The sequence below is a fragment of the Struthio camelus genome, chromosome 15 (genome assembly GCF_040807025.1).
Source record: "Struthio camelus isolate bStrCam1 chromosome 15, bStrCam1.hap1, whole genome shotgun sequence".
Taxonomy (NCBI): domain Eukaryota; kingdom Metazoa; phylum Chordata; class Aves; order Struthioniformes; family Struthionidae; genus Struthio; species Struthio camelus.
This window is the reverse complement of record NC_090956.1, coordinates 9,672,463-9,690,754: the sequence shown is the minus strand read 5'-3', so window position 1 is coordinate 9,690,754 and position 18,292 is coordinate 9,672,463. Positions and strand designations below refer to the sequence as shown.

The 18,292-nt window shown below is 38.7% G+C and overlaps 1 protein-coding gene across 1 annotated transcript in view; it reads right to left on the bottom strand.

Annotated features, from left to right (window-relative positions):
* Positions 1 to 18,292, bottom strand: part of DNAH3 (dynein axonemal heavy chain 3) — a 71,262-nt gene that overhangs the window by 4,605 nt on the left and 48,365 nt on the right. Inside the window, exons 44-60 of the mRNA XM_068908937.1 lie at positions 17,879 to 18,058; positions 16,705 to 16,828; positions 16,453 to 16,609; positions 15,412 to 15,555; positions 14,143 to 14,809; positions 13,866 to 14,031; positions 13,298 to 13,514; positions 12,248 to 12,430; positions 11,083 to 11,281; positions 7,986 to 10,127; positions 6,891 to 7,116; positions 6,297 to 6,541; positions 4,699 to 4,815; positions 3,452 to 3,606; positions 2,415 to 2,582; positions 914 to 1,056; positions 143 to 347 (exon numbers count right to left, since the gene is read on the bottom strand). Coding sequence (XP_068765038.1) covers positions 143 to 347; positions 914 to 1,056; positions 2,415 to 2,582; positions 3,452 to 3,606; positions 4,699 to 4,815; positions 6,297 to 6,541; positions 6,891 to 7,116; positions 7,986 to 10,127; positions 11,083 to 11,281; positions 12,248 to 12,430; positions 13,298 to 13,514; positions 13,866 to 14,031; positions 14,143 to 14,809; positions 15,412 to 15,555; positions 16,453 to 16,609; positions 16,705 to 16,828; positions 17,879 to 18,058 — 5,438 coding nt within the window. The remainder of the gene's footprint in view (positions 1 to 142; positions 348 to 913; positions 1,057 to 2,414; positions 2,583 to 3,451; positions 3,607 to 4,698; positions 4,816 to 6,296; positions 6,542 to 6,890; positions 7,117 to 7,985; positions 10,128 to 11,082; positions 11,282 to 12,247; positions 12,431 to 13,297; positions 13,515 to 13,865; positions 14,032 to 14,142; positions 14,810 to 15,411; positions 15,556 to 16,452; positions 16,610 to 16,704; positions 16,829 to 17,878; positions 18,059 to 18,292) is intronic.

Genomic DNA, 18,292 nt, shown 5'->3' with positions numbered 1-18,292 from the left:
GGTCATGAATGTGTGCAAGTTGGAAGCTCACAATCTGGAAGCTGTAAGGGTACTGCTGAATGAGGACAGTACTGATACACATTTTAGCCGTTTAGCTTTCAACTACCCATCCCGTAGACCTGTCAGTCTCAGTTTGGCATACCTGGAAGAAGACCAAACGAGAGAGGAGATCAGATACATAGCTTCCCAGCGGCTTCAGTGATGGATAGGATTTGGCAGCCCACACTGGCGGTACTTTTCCCATTAACATACTATTGAAAACATCTTCAAGTTCAGATGACATTAACACCTGGCCTTTGATGGCTCTGCCTAAACTGACAAGGCTGCTCCGAACAACTTCTGTAAGCCTACAGTTAAAGAAAAGAAATTGTAACCTCATTATTTACTTCCTATCTGGCCAAAGACTTCCGAGCCTGACTCGAATGAAGGGCTGATTAAAGCTGGAGAATGTCCCATCAGAAATTCCTTATCCTACCTGAAGTTATCAAAATTATTGTTTATCTTGGGAAAAAACAAACAAAGAAACAAAAAACACACAAGAATCAAAAGATGGTGAGATTTCCCCTTTTAGACGAGGGAAATAAATGATAGTTTTAAGCTTCAGCCACTAGCTAACATTGTATATTGTGACTATTAGGATGACTTAAAAGGAATAAAGTGCCTTATCTCAACAAAACAAACTCAAATCTGATGTAAGCGAACACTGCCAGAATATAGGTACTATTTCTGCATTCAGGTAGTCAGCTGCAGCTTTCAAGCCTTGTTAAAAAGGATCATTCCAAGCAGAAGCTATTGTGTTAAGAAGAATTTGTTGTAAAAGCCTTGTAATTATTTAAAGCTTGTGAGCTGCTAGCACTGAGAAACACAAGCATATTTCAGTATTAGTAATGCTACACAAAACACTGAGTCATACCTGTTGAATCGGATCAATTCTTGCCTAAGAACTGTATTCATGGACTCTTCATAAAGTACTGGGTATTTCTTCATAACCTCTTCAACGTTAAAGTCACTTGGTAATTTGGATAAGATTTCCTGTGCCAAATCTTCAACAGTTTCCTGAAATCACAATTTTCAAGTTTGCATTGAATGAGGATTTTTTTTTTTCTACTTTTATTAAATAAATTCATCAAAACTCTACAGGTTTCAGATTTTTACTTTTTAAACGCAACAATATTTTAGTCTATTTTCCTAAACAAATAAAGCTTACACGATCATACTCTCTTTGTACATCAACCTGTCTATGTGTGCATGTGCCTGCTTGCTCCTTCCCTTCCCAATAATTTTAAAACGGTTAGTAACTTCAGTGTAATTTGCAAAAGGGTTTTAGGCAGCTCTTGAGAAAACAGGCAGCAGGGTAGATAAGCATAATCCTACTATTGCCACAATTAAGGAAAAGCCAAAGTATGCAGCACAGGGGAATGATGGGAAGACCACAGGAATGCCCCTAGTCACTAGCCAACCTCACAGGAAACTATTTTCCATTGATTCCAGTATTCAGGAATCGACTTGTATACAAAATATAGGATGTCAAATCCCTAGGGGTTTGGAAGGTCATTTATGTATGTCTCAACAGGGCATGGATTTGACCTGAGTGACCTGAGGAACTACCGGGATAGGATGAAGGAAAGAAATCCCCAGCATCTCCAAAACAGGTCCCATGGAGGCGTAGACGGCAGGAAGGGTCAGGGTCCAAGTGATTCCATTCTGCCAAACTGCCCCCCTTCTTTGAGCCATACAAAACACTCCAACACAATTACAAGTCTGGGGCTGTAGAAATTGAAGCAGCAAAAATTGCATCTCAGCAACTGAGCATTCAAGAATAATAATATAGAGTGGAAGTGCTGTTATAGCCCAGACTTCCCCAGGAAGGATACTTTTGCCTCTAGTGGGCTCACATTGCTTGCCTGACAGTTGAATGACTTGATGCCATATCCTGGCACCTTGGAGTCTGACCCCTGGGGAGGCTCGCAGGGACGGCCATGCAACCACTGCTGATGAAGTTAGGCTAGTGTATGAACCTCCAGCTGTCAGAATTTGGTGAGTGGAATTAAACGTGATACTGTAAAATTGCCTTGGGATGTGATTCAAGGTGTTTACCGACTGTCTTCTAACCACAATTCAGGACTGAGGTGAAGCACTTCAGTGTTATTTTGAACAGAAATATGAAAGAAACCTTTCTACTCAAACTAGATGTTCTGGTCAACCAGATGGGATCGTGTGGTATTAACCTAGTCGAATTCAAAGTCATTAGAATATCTTCTGTCTGCAAAAGTTCTTCAACCCACAATCTCACTCCATCCCTACGGGGACATTCATATCTGCTCCCAAACCCGCAGCAATGTAATGAGAGGTGTTAGATTCCTCTGAAACCTAGGACATTCCAGAGTGCAAGCTGATCTTTCTTCCCCAATTACCTGAGGAGACTTGCCACCTCCCCCTGCTTCTCTAGGCAAAGTCAGGAGCACTCCACTGAAAAGCTGGTTAGTTTCCTGGTTATCCTTGGTAATGTCTGCATTTTCATGAAGCCCAAACACTTCAGGGTGTGTTGTAATTGGTAAGCCTCGTAGAAATTCAATGTAAGACTGTAAAATAAACATTTAGGTACCAAAAGTCATGCAAGGATATATTCATAAATGATTAGTTAATACAAACACCATCTTTGCAGAACATTCCCATTTACAATCAAACACACAAATTCCCAGTTAAATTACCCAAAAATTGTCTTGCCCAGTCCAGAGAGACTAATATAAAAGTTCTGAACCGTTCAAAGACTCGCTGAGGATTTGTCCTTACTGCCCTCATGCAAGTAGCAAGCTCACCTAATTTCCTACGTTGGCTAATAAACTCTGCTACTGTACTAGAAAGACTGTACTGCCCCATCCATTCTGTATGGAAAGCATGAGAACGGAGCGTTCATAAGAAATATGCAAGGAGCAGTGGCAGGAGTTACAGGAGAGCTTACGATGCTGAGTGGATCAGCCCTGCCACTGGAGGCTATACTAATGGGTGGGATTTGAGCACCTTTGTTACATCCAAGCAGCTGACAGAAGGGAAAAAAGGGAAGGCAATGGAGGCCAGCAAATCTGTGCACTCCTGTATATACCTGCCATTCCACCTCCTCATCCTGATCATTGCTATCATGATAGAAGTGCTTACAAGAGGGTGCAGAATTCCCCTGCAAAGTCCTGAAGCCTGACTCATATCAGCTTTTCCAGAATTGTATTGGAAACCTGCACAGGGGCGGGACTTTGCAACGACAAACACTGGAATATTGGAAGATCCCTACCTCTCCATTCATGTGTGTTAGATATCAAGTACCAGATCCATATTTTACACATTTTGATATGGCTTTGTGAGCTTATGTTTTTTGTTTATTTGTTTTCTATCTGTTGTACTCACAGTCTCAAAGCACAGGCTTTTGCTAAATGACTTGCATCCATTTTCTCCTCACCTCATACGGACCATGTGGTGGTATGTAGTAGTCCTCTCCAGGTGCAAGCATATACTTGTCCTGCTCTATATCCTTGTTATAGACTACGGAAAGAAGGGACAGGAGAAGACGTCTGTCTTTATCATCTGTTACTCTCCCACCGTAGTTACATTCCCCTGAGAAAGGACAAAAAGTGAGGATGAAAAACTGAAAGTCAATGAACAAGTAAAAAATGTTTAGCATTAATGAATAGCTCCATTAAGCTGAAGACCTGAAGGTCCAGATCTTCAAAAGTTTTTAGGCACTATACTTCCATTGCTTCAACAGACATTAGGCGCTTTAATATCTTTGGGAATACGAACCTAATTTGTGCGTCTTGATAGTGAAAGGTATAAGGAACACTCTGAGCTGGCCTGGGAAACTGCTTCTCGTGCCATAGTGAAAAATGTCACATTTCAAATGGCAGCTCATTTGCTCTAAATTCTCTTAGTAAGAATATTTTAGGCCAGCCACTTTTCAAACCTGATGTAAATTCAAACCTGATTATATATGTACACAGTAGAAAAGAAGGGATTACAAACATGCAGAACCACTGTGCAGAAGAGGTTGGAGAGATTTAAGTAATGGGCAAGCAATGAGGGGAGATTTGTGCCTTGACCAAGATAGAGGAAAAAACCAGCAGTGACATGAAGTGCAGAAAACAGCTAGAAGTTCAGTTTATTATCTTTTTTCCTTAATCCTGACCCCCAAAATTATTTTTAATAAAGCTAAACATAATATTTGATATAGCAAAAATTGGGAATCATCTTTATTCACCATGAGAAAGAAGGTGCCAATAAGTAGCCTTCCTTCTGAAGAATGAGAACTAAACAGCCACAGCAGCCAAGAAATATCTCACTAGTTATTTACACAGGTCAACACCTACTGCTTTAACCTGATGAGGATTATCACATCCTCCGGTAAATTGCCAATGCTTACTCTGTCAGGATCTGCTAAGGTGAAACAGAGACCACTGATGTTTTTATTTGACAAATGTGAAACAAAGACCAGGAGGTTTGCTGGACCATTAGTAACTCTTCCAGCTATATACAAGCGAAGACAGCAATCTGATCTGAGGGCTTGGGATCCAACTTGTCTGTACGTGAAAGGCCAAGAACGTAAACCTGAGTGGAATCCACTGCATCTGTCAAGCACTTACCAGCTTATCACTGTATCAGCTGAAAGTACATAGCAAAGTCAACACGTGTTAGTGAGTGCAACACCTTTACCTGTTAGATATGTCAGAGCTTCAAATGGGATTTCTTCATACTCATTCAGAAACATCTGGATCTGTTGCATACTGATTCTGAGGTCAGACTCATTGAACTCATATGGAATATTCCAACCTGTTCAATCCAGATAAGATGTATCAGCAATGGTGCATTGTACAGATATCCATGCTCAGGAAATGTTGTTGATGGTATTAGACTTCTGCTATAGAACAGAAGATAACAGCTGCCAGACAATACCTAGACAAAGCCACGGCATTTAGCTGGGTGTATACTGCACAAGTGAGAATTACCACTCCGTAACTGTATTTTATCGCAAGGCTCAATTACCATCATTCCATATAATTAAATACGAACCTACAAACACAGGCATTTTGGCATTGCTCACTCCTGAACCACTGTATTTTACCTGGAGTAAAATACAGACCTGCTTGGTACTTTATGCTGATCTGTAGCTCTTTGGAGATGAGGAAAACGGGCGTTTCAATTGATTAATTTCAATTTTTAATCATCTGCCCATCTATTATGCTGTTTGTCTATAACATCTGGAGTAACAGTAAAATAAACAGTTAACCAGGAGCATACTCCAGATAAGAAAATCCTTCAGAAAACCTACACCCCTTGCACAAATGAACAAATAGGTCTACTTCTGCCACTGGACAACTGCTCCCTTGAAGCAGTAGATGTTGCTTTCACAAATCACCTCTTTGTGACTTACAAAAGTCATGTTTTTATTTTAAAGCAATAAAAGATTATCTTTCTTCTGGCAGTCTTGTGTTTATTTACACAGGTGTCTATTAAAATAGGGACAGCGGTTGTCAATCATAAGATAACATTTCACAACCGTTACTATTATCCTGAAGGCAGACACAGGTCAGAATGGAAAGCAGAGAACTTCATGTACGCCCACAGAATGTGCAAGTTTTACACAGTTATAAAAATATTTATAATTGCAGGTATTTCTATATTTTATGAAAAACATCAGAATTCTATACTGTTTTCTAAATATGCCTTGGTCTTTTAAGATTATATATTAAATTTAGTAAACATTGAATCACAAATCTTACTGATATATAACATATTTTCATCGTTGTGTTACGGTCAATACACTGCAACGACATAAATTTCAGTCTCACACCACGTAAACATATGCACTAGCTTTTCTAAAACAAAAGTACGCACATAAATAACAGAAACATTACTGAAGATGCATCTTTAATGATGAAAATTTAAATAGAACTGCTTTTGATAAATAATTTACTGTAGCTGGTGAGAACCACAACAATAAACTAATAATCATCTATTAGGTTACAATTTAATGTAAATAGTGTATGATACATTTACTTGGAAAACTGACACTTTCTAGCCCTCACCCACATTAATACTTTACGTAGCTTCAATAGTAGCTTTGCCTGAATAAGAATCCATGCAGTTAGCAGCTTTTAAAAACTTTATTCTGTTCTGTGAAATACATACTTTACTCTTGTATTGCTGTACTTTTGTAACAGCAATACTACCTTTTCACAGAGAGGGTGTAAAAATGCATTTTTAAACTCCTAATCCTTTTGAGATAATGCGCGGAATAATCTAAACCTTACCCAATGGGCCAAAGTTTCTCCTTTCCTGCACAAGAGCATGGAAAAAGCAAAGGCCAAAAAGCAATTTTTGCCACATTTCTGGCTTTTGGCAACTGCTAAAGAACACAGGGTCAGAGACAGGGTCATTAAGATACGATCGAAGGAGGTTTGCTCTAACCCCTTTTGGAGGTTCATTTGTCATTTTGATGCCATTCTGGAGAATACTAACGGGAAACTTTTCTGATGGATAACTAGTTAACCACAATCTGAAAAGAAGAGAAAAAGCACATCATCATCATCATCATCATCATCAAAAAACTATCAATATTGACAAATCCTCAGTATCAATCTGCAGAACATTGAGTTTTATTACTTGTTTAACTGTATTGTTTAGATAACATCTGAATTTGTTCTAAAATGCAGGCATAAAGTAGATGATATTGGACAAGCTGAAAAGATGGCATCATGATTAGGTATCTTCATTTGTCATTGCACATTAAACAACATAAATAGTACTGTTAGTTGTTCATACAGAACACGTTCTATTTCTTTTTATGAGTGTCTCCAGCAAACAAGAAATATTCATAGAAAAGAGTAAGATGTTAAAACTCCTACCTGAACTTATCATTGGTATTCTCAGGCACTATAACTTCCTCACAGATTTTTTCCAAAGCAGGCATCCAGCTGGTTGCAAGATGGCAGTTTTGTAACACAACCCAGGTTCCATTACTAATAGCCTGATAAATCATATTTGCTGCTATTGGGCCCTGGCCCTGTCCGAGTGAAATAGTTTGAATGCTTGTGCCTCCCATGCCAAGGTCATCAGCAAATTTTAACAAACCTGCGACGGCACGTTTCACACATGGGAAGAAAGACACAGAAGTCAATATATATTTTACTCAAATAAGAATAACAACCACCCAGAAGCAGTATCAAATGCTGTATCAGTCACTGTGTTTCTTAGGCACTTGCTACAATGTAGATGTATAAAGCAAAACAGAAAGATATACTAGCCAGGTTAAATGCCTATCCTCTCCTTCAGTCCTGCCTGCTCATTCCCAGCCTGTGTTACGGCTCCCTGCTCTCTCTGGTTCCTGGTACAACTGTTTCTGGATCAACATCTAAAGATCTGGGTTAAAAACAAACCTCCAGCTTTGCCCTCAAAGCCAGCACCTCCTGGAAATATATCCTTACAGTATGGCTCCATATTACAATGGAACCATTTCTGCCCATTCTTTTGGCAGAAAAAAAGATTTAAAAATAACCTGGGTGGTTATTTTTTAAAGGGCTTTTAACCAAAGTGCTTTAGAGTGTGCTGATATACACCATTTCATCAGCAACCAAGAGAGAGGAAACTTCCTGGAGGAGGAGCTTCAGGAACACTAGGGCAAGTCCCAAAAACCCACCAGCTTAATTGTAACATAAGCGTGAATTAGAATCTGGCCTGGATGTGCAAACCTGTTAGACCCCTGGAGAGCTGCTCAGAGATCTAGACATTTCATCACCAGCACATTCACCTCGCCCTCCAGCAATTTTACTATAATTTCCTACATACGGACTGATGCAAATGTTTGAAATAGAAGCTAATACCATCACTGCTGTATTGCACTTTAAAGATCAAATGAAGGGGCCTATACTTCATTATAAGTTTAGTCACGCTCAGTGTCATTTAATCAGACAAAAAAAGATTTTTTTTAATACTAATCTCACCTGCCATAGGATCAGCACCTGGTGATAATACAAAAATCAAAGGGGCACAGCAACTGGAATCATTGTAACTTCCTCCAAGATCAAAAGTAGGTGGTTCGATAAATGTTCTTCCCATATTTTCTATAATGAACATCTGCACTGCTGGAACAATCTTGTCAGGTCTCAAACATCTGAGAATAACCATGCGATCTAACCCCAGTAACGTGTTCCACACATCTGGGAAAGCTTCTTCATGGGGTCTTACAGAGTCATATATTAGTTTCCACTTTGAAACATTCTCTCTTACATGTTCCATTAGTCCCTGAAGGTTTGTCAGACAAGATGCACGGACTAGCTCAGCCCATGATTTGTCAGATAGCCATTCTGGAGCTGGATTGGGGTGAGGATTATCAAGAGCAACACCTCCTGTCAGTAGGAAACGCCAAACCTCATCATCTATTTGGTCTTTTCCCTTCATAATCCCTACTGTCAGAAGGAAGGAGAATAACAGTTTATCTTTCTCGAACAGTGAACGACAGACATTATTATAGATGCTTATTGTGAAATGCTCAATTATATTTTTAATTCTCTCTTCCAGATCGTCACTCTTTTTGCTATTAGCAATAGATTGAACATACAAGTTAACGAACCAAATCAATGAATACTGATACATAGGTTCGATGTTTGCCAGATCAGAGATGCAGAAGAAGACAACAGCTGAATGAATAGCAACTGGTTTATACCCCATCCGAGTAGAATCTATTTGCATTTCAGTTACAGAAGCAATTTTTTGCTTTTCAGAGATTTCTTCAGATAACTCTTTGGATGAAGACAAAATATTAATCGCTGTTTCATCTTCTAAGATATTTCCTTCTGACTTTGAAAGGACCTCCAGGATTTTATCTTCTATTTCCTTTAATTGTTTCTTGTTGGCTGCACTTTTTATAATCAGTTTATTTTTCTTTTCTTCTAGCTCAGGTTTTTCCTTTGCAGCTACAGTTCCAAGAAGTTGATCCTGAAGACCCAGAGGCGTAATCATGAAGTTGAGTAGACAAACTTTCACAGCCACCTCAGGAAGATAATGAGGATTTCTTAAACGGGTTGTTATGTAAAACCTGAAATCTCTTGAATATTCAATTGTATTTTCTCCTAACTTCATGTATTCTACTCCTTGCTGTTTGAATGTTAGCTTTAATAAAATGGGTTCTATGAAAGCATCTAGTTCTTCACCAATATCTTCTAGCAAGACTGGTGTTCCAAGCTGAATAGCATTCTCTAATGTCCTCACATAATTTGTATCAGATAATTTGATAACTGAAAGCTTGTTATTTTTCTCCATATTTTTTACCCACTTGTTAGCTTGCCTTTGAGGATCTATCATTAAAGCCCATCTTCTTGAGTTAGAAACAATTAAGCCATTGTCAATGGAAAAGGAATCAATTGGCAATCCAGCAATTTGCCATGCACGAATTTTGACTGGGTCCCCTAGCGTATTACTTAAGCTAAAATCATTGGAGCACGGTATGTTCTTCTCATTGCACAGGACTTGCCATTGCTTTTGACATTCTAGGCGATAATCTACACTGAAGGCTCCCAAATAAGCAACTGTTCCTGAAGATAACAATACGTCTCCTGTAAGGTCTATATATCGGATTCCTAACAATCGCGCAGCTTCTGTCCACCTATCTTTCTCCCCACCAAGACCACTAATTAGCTGTTCAGCTCTCACAAGCTTTTCTGAACAGATTTCAATATTATTTTCTAATTCTCTCTTCCGGTCATTCATGCTTTCCAACTCATCATTCAACGCTTGGAGGTGATCAACTACCTCCTTAAGTTCTGCTTGTTTCGTTTTTAGCTTCTTCATTTGAACGTCCAGTAATCCTTCTGCATCTCTCAAACGTTCACGCTTTGGGGCAACCACTTTTGCAACACGATCGTATACCTCCATGGCTCGCACCCACTTGCATAGCCCTTCACAGGCAGACGACACATTTTTTATGACAGCTGGCTGAAAATCTGGATGACCAATAAACCTCTCTCTGATTTTCTTCATTATAGCAGGAGGAATGTTATCCTTGTCATATGTCTTTAAGCTCTCAAGGAATTTCAGATCTCCAAGAATTTTTCTAGAGGGTCCCCAGTAGTCTTCTAACATTTTACCTATATTGCACATAATGATAAAATCAGGCTTAAATCATGAATGTTCAAACTGAAAAAATATTTGAAACATAATATGAAGAATTAATATCAGTGGTTTTGCAACAGAATTTTACTACACAACCACTGTTAAATAGTTTAAGAAATTCCTGAGCTACAGAAATTCAGACAGGAACGTTAGCACCATTAATCTATGTCGCACAGAAGCTACTATGCATATCTATTAATTACATATTAATTCTAAATCAATCAAAAGCAAAATAAGGGAAACAAATTACTATACACCAGTATACATCCTTTGTGTATTAAACTATTTGTTTAATACACAAATCAGTAACTGTGTTAAGGAGTTTCTTCCTAATCCCAGTAGGACAGTTTTGGACGAAAGATACATTTATAGAAGTCTTATTTCAATTATTAAGGGTTAAAATGTGGGGGAATAAGGTAGAAGAAAAGTGAAAGAAACAAGTCCCTTTCCTTCCCTACATTATAAATCCTGTGCGATTCCATAATACGACCACAATCAGCACAGAAAGAGCTAGTTAGAGTAATTATCTAAGGCAGCGGTTAGCCAGAATTCTGTCTCCCAACATATGAGACAGTGTTCGGTAACAGAGATTAGAATGCAAAATACAGGTGAAGGGTGTACAGCACATCTCAAGCTCCTGGAGTTCCTCAAGGCCATGCGAATCTCAGGATGGGGTAAGAGTAAGTTGAAGAAATGACTTTGTGCCCACTAGGAACATATTACAAAGCTTGTATAACTATGTCAAGCTAGTGTAATATGTTACAATGACAAAATAAGCTCTTAGCTATACAATGTTATTATAAGTCATTGCTAGCAAAAATTCACTTTTGGTGCACGTGGCTACAGCCACACTAGAAGCATTTCGCTAGTACATCACAGCAGTACCCCAAGAATTCCTAGGGCAGGGATAACACAAATACCCGTCATTACCACTGCCACTTGGATCAGGCTTTCTCTCTGGTTTCATTCCCTTCATGACACAGATACTCTCCATGACAAGCTTAACAGGACCCGGTGGATTCTGCATGGATTTCACAAGAGAGATGTCTGAAGGATTCAGGGTATCAAGAGCTGCAAGTGCTGCCTCCAAAGCTGGCATGGCCTCAGCAAGGTCTCCTTCACATTCATCCTGAAAAGACATCGCGCAGAAGCCTGTAACCCTTCATACGGTATCAGGCCCGCAAGCTGACTAATCCACTCCGAGAAATTCCTGCATAGCGACAGTGAACCTTCTGTGCCTGTAAGTAAGACTCTTCACAAGAAAAAGACATAAAAAAGACTCTTCACTACACTGGGCTTCTCGCACAGACAACTACTTTCACAATCTCAGTGGTTTAAAGAGGGAGGGCTTGTAGAGAAACGCAGTAACTTCCATTAGATGAACTGATAGCTGAGAAGTCAGACAAGTTTTCAAACTCAAAGTCCCTTCTGCTCTGAAAAGGAGCACCAAAGTACACGTTAGATACAACTGCTAGTTAAATCTTACAGTGCTAAGCAAGAAGAAAACATATATTGTGTAGCTTAAATCCTTTATCAGGCATGTGGTGCTATTACAGCAGAGGCAACAATTATGCCAGACCTCAGCAATTCTACATCACTGGCATTTCCAGCTAATCACAAAAAATACTGAGGAATCTTGCAGCTTCCGACAGAAAGCTCTGTGCGACAGACATCTGTCTGTGGTCATATCTCTTAAGCTGTATCTAATAGGGCTCAATGCAGTGCTATGCCAAGTTACCTCACCTAAGTCTGAATCAACTGTCTCAGCAGTTGAAACAGCATCACCTCTTGACTCAGGCTAATCAGATCTGCTGGGAAGGACAATATATTCGTACAGAAACAGCAGCTATACAGCTTTCGGGATCTGAACTAGCCTAGTGAGATTTAGTAAGGGAAGCCATGCTGTACTGTAAGATGTGGTCATATCCCAAACACAGCCAAAATTTACCTTGTTTACATTAGGCACATCTCTTGCAACTTTGATACTTTAGGAGCTTGGATCAGCCCATTAACACATCATCACAACTCCCATTTACTTGGAAAGAAGTTGGAATGCATTGCCACTGTGTTTCAGGCTTACGCCCTTGTAAACTACCTTAATAGCCTGAGCAACAGCTGCAGCTTCATTAGCCTCTTTTTCATCTGCAGACACTAGTTCCTTCTTTGCATCTACTGCAACCGTTTCCTTTTCAATCTGGATCATCATTTTCTCTGTTTCTGCAGAAGTTCGTATCAGTTCAGGCTGAAGGGCAGTCAGTTCCTTCTGCATCTCTACAACCTGATCAACATAACAGGAAATCGAGAAGAAATTCTTCTAAGTATTGCATGCATTTCTCCTTGATGTCTTAGGAAGAAAGATCAGAAGACAACTATATTAACACAATCTAAAAAGGGACATTTGATCTAAAATAATTATTAAAATAGTGCTCTAGCCTACTTTCACTAATTAGGAGTTGTTTTACATAACCTAATAGATTAAAAAAAAAAAAAACTGAGTAATTTTATTTTTTTCCTTACAGTGAGTTTCACTTTATGGAACCTAAAATAATTCTGTCTTACATAGGTGGAGAAAAAATCCGGAAGAAACTAGGAAGGGAGCACAGAGCTAGTGACAGCAGCAGCTTCAAACTCGATATTCTTCATGAGGCAAGTGTCTGGCAGCCCCTTTATTTTGTGTGTTGGAAAGACTTGTCCCTGGATCACCGGGGTTGAGAAAGGGGGGTTACACAGGGGACCTGACCGGTTTCCTACCAGGCATCTACTCAGAAATTCATTTTTGTTATCATCTTACAATCTTCAGCTTCTCCCCTATTTTGAAAAGGGTAATAGGTACTAAGATGCTGAGCCATGGATTCTCCACATAAGGTTTTGAAAAACAACTAAATTTGTAAGGCTTTTTTCCTTCTACTTTTGATGAGTACCATCAATTTCTTTTAGCTTTCTATTACATGCTATAATCCAAAGTTATATATCACAGTTTTTTAAAACAGCTAACTTTTGCTGGTGGTTTTCTGAAGAAAATTATTAATAATATGAAGAATACAGTGAAGAGGGAATAAAGATTGCAGCTGTAATTAGCACATACAGACGCCCTGTACTAAAGTACTCATATGCCACACGCTCAGTGTTTTCAGCTGAAACTTACTTGTGAAGACGCAAAGTCGAGTTTTTGAAGTCCCATAAGATAACGGTTTCTCATCAGGTCAACTTCTTGCCTTTTGCTATGCAGTAGAGTCTTAAAGGTGAGAATCAATTCCAGATAAGAAGTTGGTGTTACATAGTTGTGTCTTCGCAACGTACTGTAGTAGCTGATGGAAAGCTCTCTCACACTTTCTTGGAAATACTTGCACATTGACACAACCCTAGAGAAAATTTATCCACGTTATCATGTAAATAGTCTGTCATTATACTAATTGTGAGGAAACTACTCTTAAGCCTACGAAATTATATGAGTGTTAGACACAATTGTTTCTCCACCATTACCAAAATATTTTGGATCAAATCCTCCTTTGACAGAATGGCCTGATTTTCCGAAACAGCAGACACGTGTAGCTAGACATCTTTGACTCCCACTGAAGTCAAAGAGTTGGCTTAGCTTGGCCCATTTACAAGGACAGTTGGCCCATTTACAAGGACAGTTTGCTGATTATGTATGTTTGATAAAGGGGAGGTAACCCTCTGCTTCACACATTTCTTGAGAGAGAAACTCATACCCTTTTCTAATGTCATCTTCGAGTTCAACATCCTCTAAAAACTTGTTAGCAACCATTTCCAAAGCATCGGTAGGCCAGGTTTGGAACCAATCAATGGTGCAGCAGTTTATCAGTGAAGGGAACATCCGTAATCGATTCCTGAACGCATTTCCAATAGGGCTCATTGCTAGGAAAAAAAAAAAAAAACATAATTGTTACCTAAGTTTGGTTGCAATACAAGGCAGGAAGCAATAGGAAGCAATAAAAATTACCCTAAGAAAGAATACACTATACAGACCTAAGACAATATGCAAATTTTTCTTCACCCTTTCAATAAAGAAATTGTACATAGCAAGGGGAGTGGCTTCAATTTTCCTGTTCTCTGTCCTTGCTGCACCTTGCATTTTCTCTACAATTTCAGCTTTCTCATCAGCTGCAAAGATATTAGGCACATCACCAGTATTTAAAAGCATGTTGATATCTTCTACAAATGCTTCATCCTTTATTTGATTATCACAGAACAAAAAGGACACATTGTTGTTAGCAACACCAGCTTTCAGCAGGACTCGTTTAATATCCTCTTTCCATTCATTTATTCCATAGGATTTTGTAATTTCAATTTGAAAGAGCTCAAAGGTATTCATGTAGGTGGCCAGCTTGGTAGCACTTTGTCGACCACTCCCACCAATTCCCACCAGCAACAGATGCCCATTGTCCTGCTTCAGTACCCTGCATATCCTTGAGATATGCTCAATAGCAAATTTGAACATGACCAAGGACATTGGTGCTTTGCTGACATTGTTGTACTCCTCAAGGTAGTATTCCATCACGGCTGTCAGTTGCTTTAAGTTTGTGATTTCATCATACACTTTTACATTACTGTCCGGCTTCAAATAGTCTCCAAAGAACAGGCTGCGAATATTATCGTCAGAGATCTTGCCGGTAGGCGAGAGATGACTCAGTACCTACAGAAAAGGCAAGAATCAACAGATAATTCAGACTATTATAGAATTATTTTCCTTAAAGTAATAGCCATCCTCATCCACCTAGTAATGATACTGTAGGAAGCACTCTTTTACAGCTGTTCTAGTTATTACCTTTGTCTAAAATAAAACAAAACCAAAAACACCTAAATGGTGTAATATACTGTAGGCTGACATGCAGGTTTCCACCTGTGCATATCTTGCAGAGCGATTTTGCTGTCAAATATAGGACAAGCTCCCAAAAGGCTTCTCACAAAGTACCCACTACTCCCATGGGCTCTTTCAAACGCTAAATTAAGCAAGAGCACAGATAAATATTGTGTAAGATACTTATTCCAGATAGTCCTCTGTATCTGCGCAGAATCTTTCTGAAGTCATGAGTCATTCCTAAACGGAGTAATTTGTACCAACTTGCCTAAGAATATGTACACTACATAATACAAATAGAAGCTCATCTGAACTTTGTAAATGCACTGATGGAAATCATTCAAAATGTGTCCAATGCTAACGCAATCTCAGACATCTAAATATTTCTGGAAACGTGTCAGTCTCGTTCTTGGGCCTAGCGCGTTACCCCAAAATACCTTATCAATGCTCTGCTTGAAGCTACTTGATGTTGTCTCTTTTACCATCTGAAAGAATACTTCCCTGTCCTCCTTATCAACCAAGCGATCATAGAAAACTCGGTAAACCTCATGAATCCAAAGTCTGATCAGCTTATCTCCATCCTGAAAAGGTAGACACAAGAAAATGGGTAAATATAGCTCAGGCAGAATTTGTTTGAAAACAAAACGATGGAAATGTCCATCTGGACCCAGCTATATCTTGTACTAAACTCAGTAAGAACCTTTCAGCTTCAAGCCATCCAGCACATGGCTCAGCATCTGCTAACCTAATTGCCTAATAAGCAGCCAGTTAATAACCATCTTATCTAACCCTAACAACCTTCTTATCTTTCCTACCAATACGATCTGGGACGGTTATGTTAAAGCATTTTTCTCTACTGTATCAACCTTCCCCCAACATAAAATAAAGGATAAGCCTTTCTATGGGATGGCTCACAGGCTGTAATCCTAGCCTTGCTCAAACTTGGCTGCTGTCTAAGATGCCCCCTGAATAGCTTGTAGCCACTTAGTTCTGTTTCTGCACCGGAAACACTCCCCCTGATAGAAGTAAATCTTTTAATATTTCTCTAAACTGTCATTTTAGTGTAAAAAGATGAAAAAAATAAAAGGATGAACGTCATATACATCCAGCACTATTTATTTCTGGTGTGTGATGACCACTAAAAGCCTTTCTGGGCTGCATCATTCAGTCTTCTTCACTGATTCCCATTCGTAAAAGAGAGAAAATAAATCTTTTTCTCACATTTGTTTCTTTTGTATATTTAGTTTTCAAGTACAAGTAAACAATATTAATGAAAATGACAGGTGTCTACTTCAGTCAGAGACAGACAAAAAGTACATAGCACGGTATTCAAGAGCTATTGTGATTTTTATAACATGTAAATATCCTGAAATCTTAGTTCATGTATTTTATGAGGTGTTTGTTTACTAATATTACATCAATAATTTTAATTTGTCCATTGCTCTTTCTTACAGGAATGTAATTAAAAAGGAGCTTACTTGCAAGTGAGTGTGTGGACAGAGCAGCACTCCTTTAATAACCCGGGAAAAATCACGTAGATTAAAGACATAATGGGATTTGGAAGGAGTTGGGAGAAAATTCTCAACTGCCATTTTATAAATTGCCATTGTAGCATAGACCATCATCTTACCTAGCCTTCACAGGGAAAAAGAGACACAATTATATGAGATCTGCAGACAAATTACAAGAGAAAATACAACAAAGGTGTTACTGGAAACGTATCATATTACCTTAGAAACACAGACTCAAAGCCTTTGCTAAAGTGCCAGTCAGCAATTGCAGTAAAAATCTTGAGTAATATGTCATCATCAAAAGAACGTATAGATACAATATTCAAGTGTCGTGTGAAGCGTCCTATAATATACAGAAAAAGATGCAGAAAAATCTAGGAATGTCCAAGCTTTTTTCCACCCCACAGTCAGCATTTGTCTAGGACTGACTCTCACAAGAGGTAGACTCAAACAACGCTTGACTCAGGATCCAGCTCCAAGATTTTGTTGCTGGCAAATTTCTGCACCAGCAGTAAAACAAAAGGCATATAAACTGGTTCATATTTTGTGTATTTCTCTTAGAAGAACTTCTGTTTTAATATGGAAGACGTGAATCTCCATTACGTTAAGACGATTACTACACAGATTTAAATTTCAGTTCACGTTAGCCCAGTTGGTCATGATTTGGCATAGTAAAACTTCACAAAAGAACTACCTTGTTCTCAGGTTCAATTTAAAAATTCAGTCTATACACTAGTAAATTTTACAATTTTAGCTGTATCAGAATAGTTATTGTAATAAAGTCTCCTCAAAGCACAGTTATAGAGTGTTTATAGAAAGCAAAATAAGTTATACTGGCATAAAGTGCCTTATAACAGCATAGCTGTTACTAAATTAGTGCTTTTATTGACATTAACTTTTTCATTAAAAAGTATCACCTCCCTTATGCTGATGTGATAGGAATAAAGGACTTGCAGGGAACAAGCTACCGCTGTTGTAAGTACAGCCAGCCTATCTTAGCAGTAGGAGATCCAATTTCAGATGAGAATTTACATGGCAACCAGACAGACCTAGCAAGAAAATGTGTTCTCTTCCCTTTCCAAAGGACAGACAGTGGAAAAAGCGTCCAATTTCTCAAAGGTTACTACTGTTTTCATCATTTGTTTCTAATTTGATTAAACTCATCCTAAAGAAAGGTACGGATTTGAACATGAACATATAGACGACTTCTCTTTGGAGTGACCCAGATAACGAACATATCTGTAGGTTTACAAGTGACAGATAAAGGTAGAATTTGTCAGCAGCAAAACCAAACCGTCCTCTTAACTTCAGTCACTTAGATAACTACAAGCACTCATGATGTATTTTTCTCTCATGCTTATATAGATTGCACGATACTTTACAGATTTCCTACCTGTAATATCATTCCTGCCTCCCCCAGGTGGGCCCATGGCTGAAACAAGCAGGACATCTATGATATTAATCTTGGATGTATCTTTCTTGTCATACCAGTGACCATGATCAATCCATTGTCTGAGAAGTTCAATAGGCGGCTGGGCTCCATACACTTCCTTTGCAGGCATGTTTAGGTCATCTACAGAGGACAGAGGTATTGAGGAAAAAACCTTCAGTGGTTAGGAACCATATCTTATAAATCTACGAAGAAAAAACAACTCAACTAGAGGTTGTTACTTTCTCTTCCCAATAAATTAACCAGAATCAAATGACATTACACTTTGCAGGCAGACTCAGTCACAGGTGATGGTTTAACTTCGTCTGGCTGGTAATTTTTTGTTTTATTTTTATTTCAGGTCACATTGAGACACAT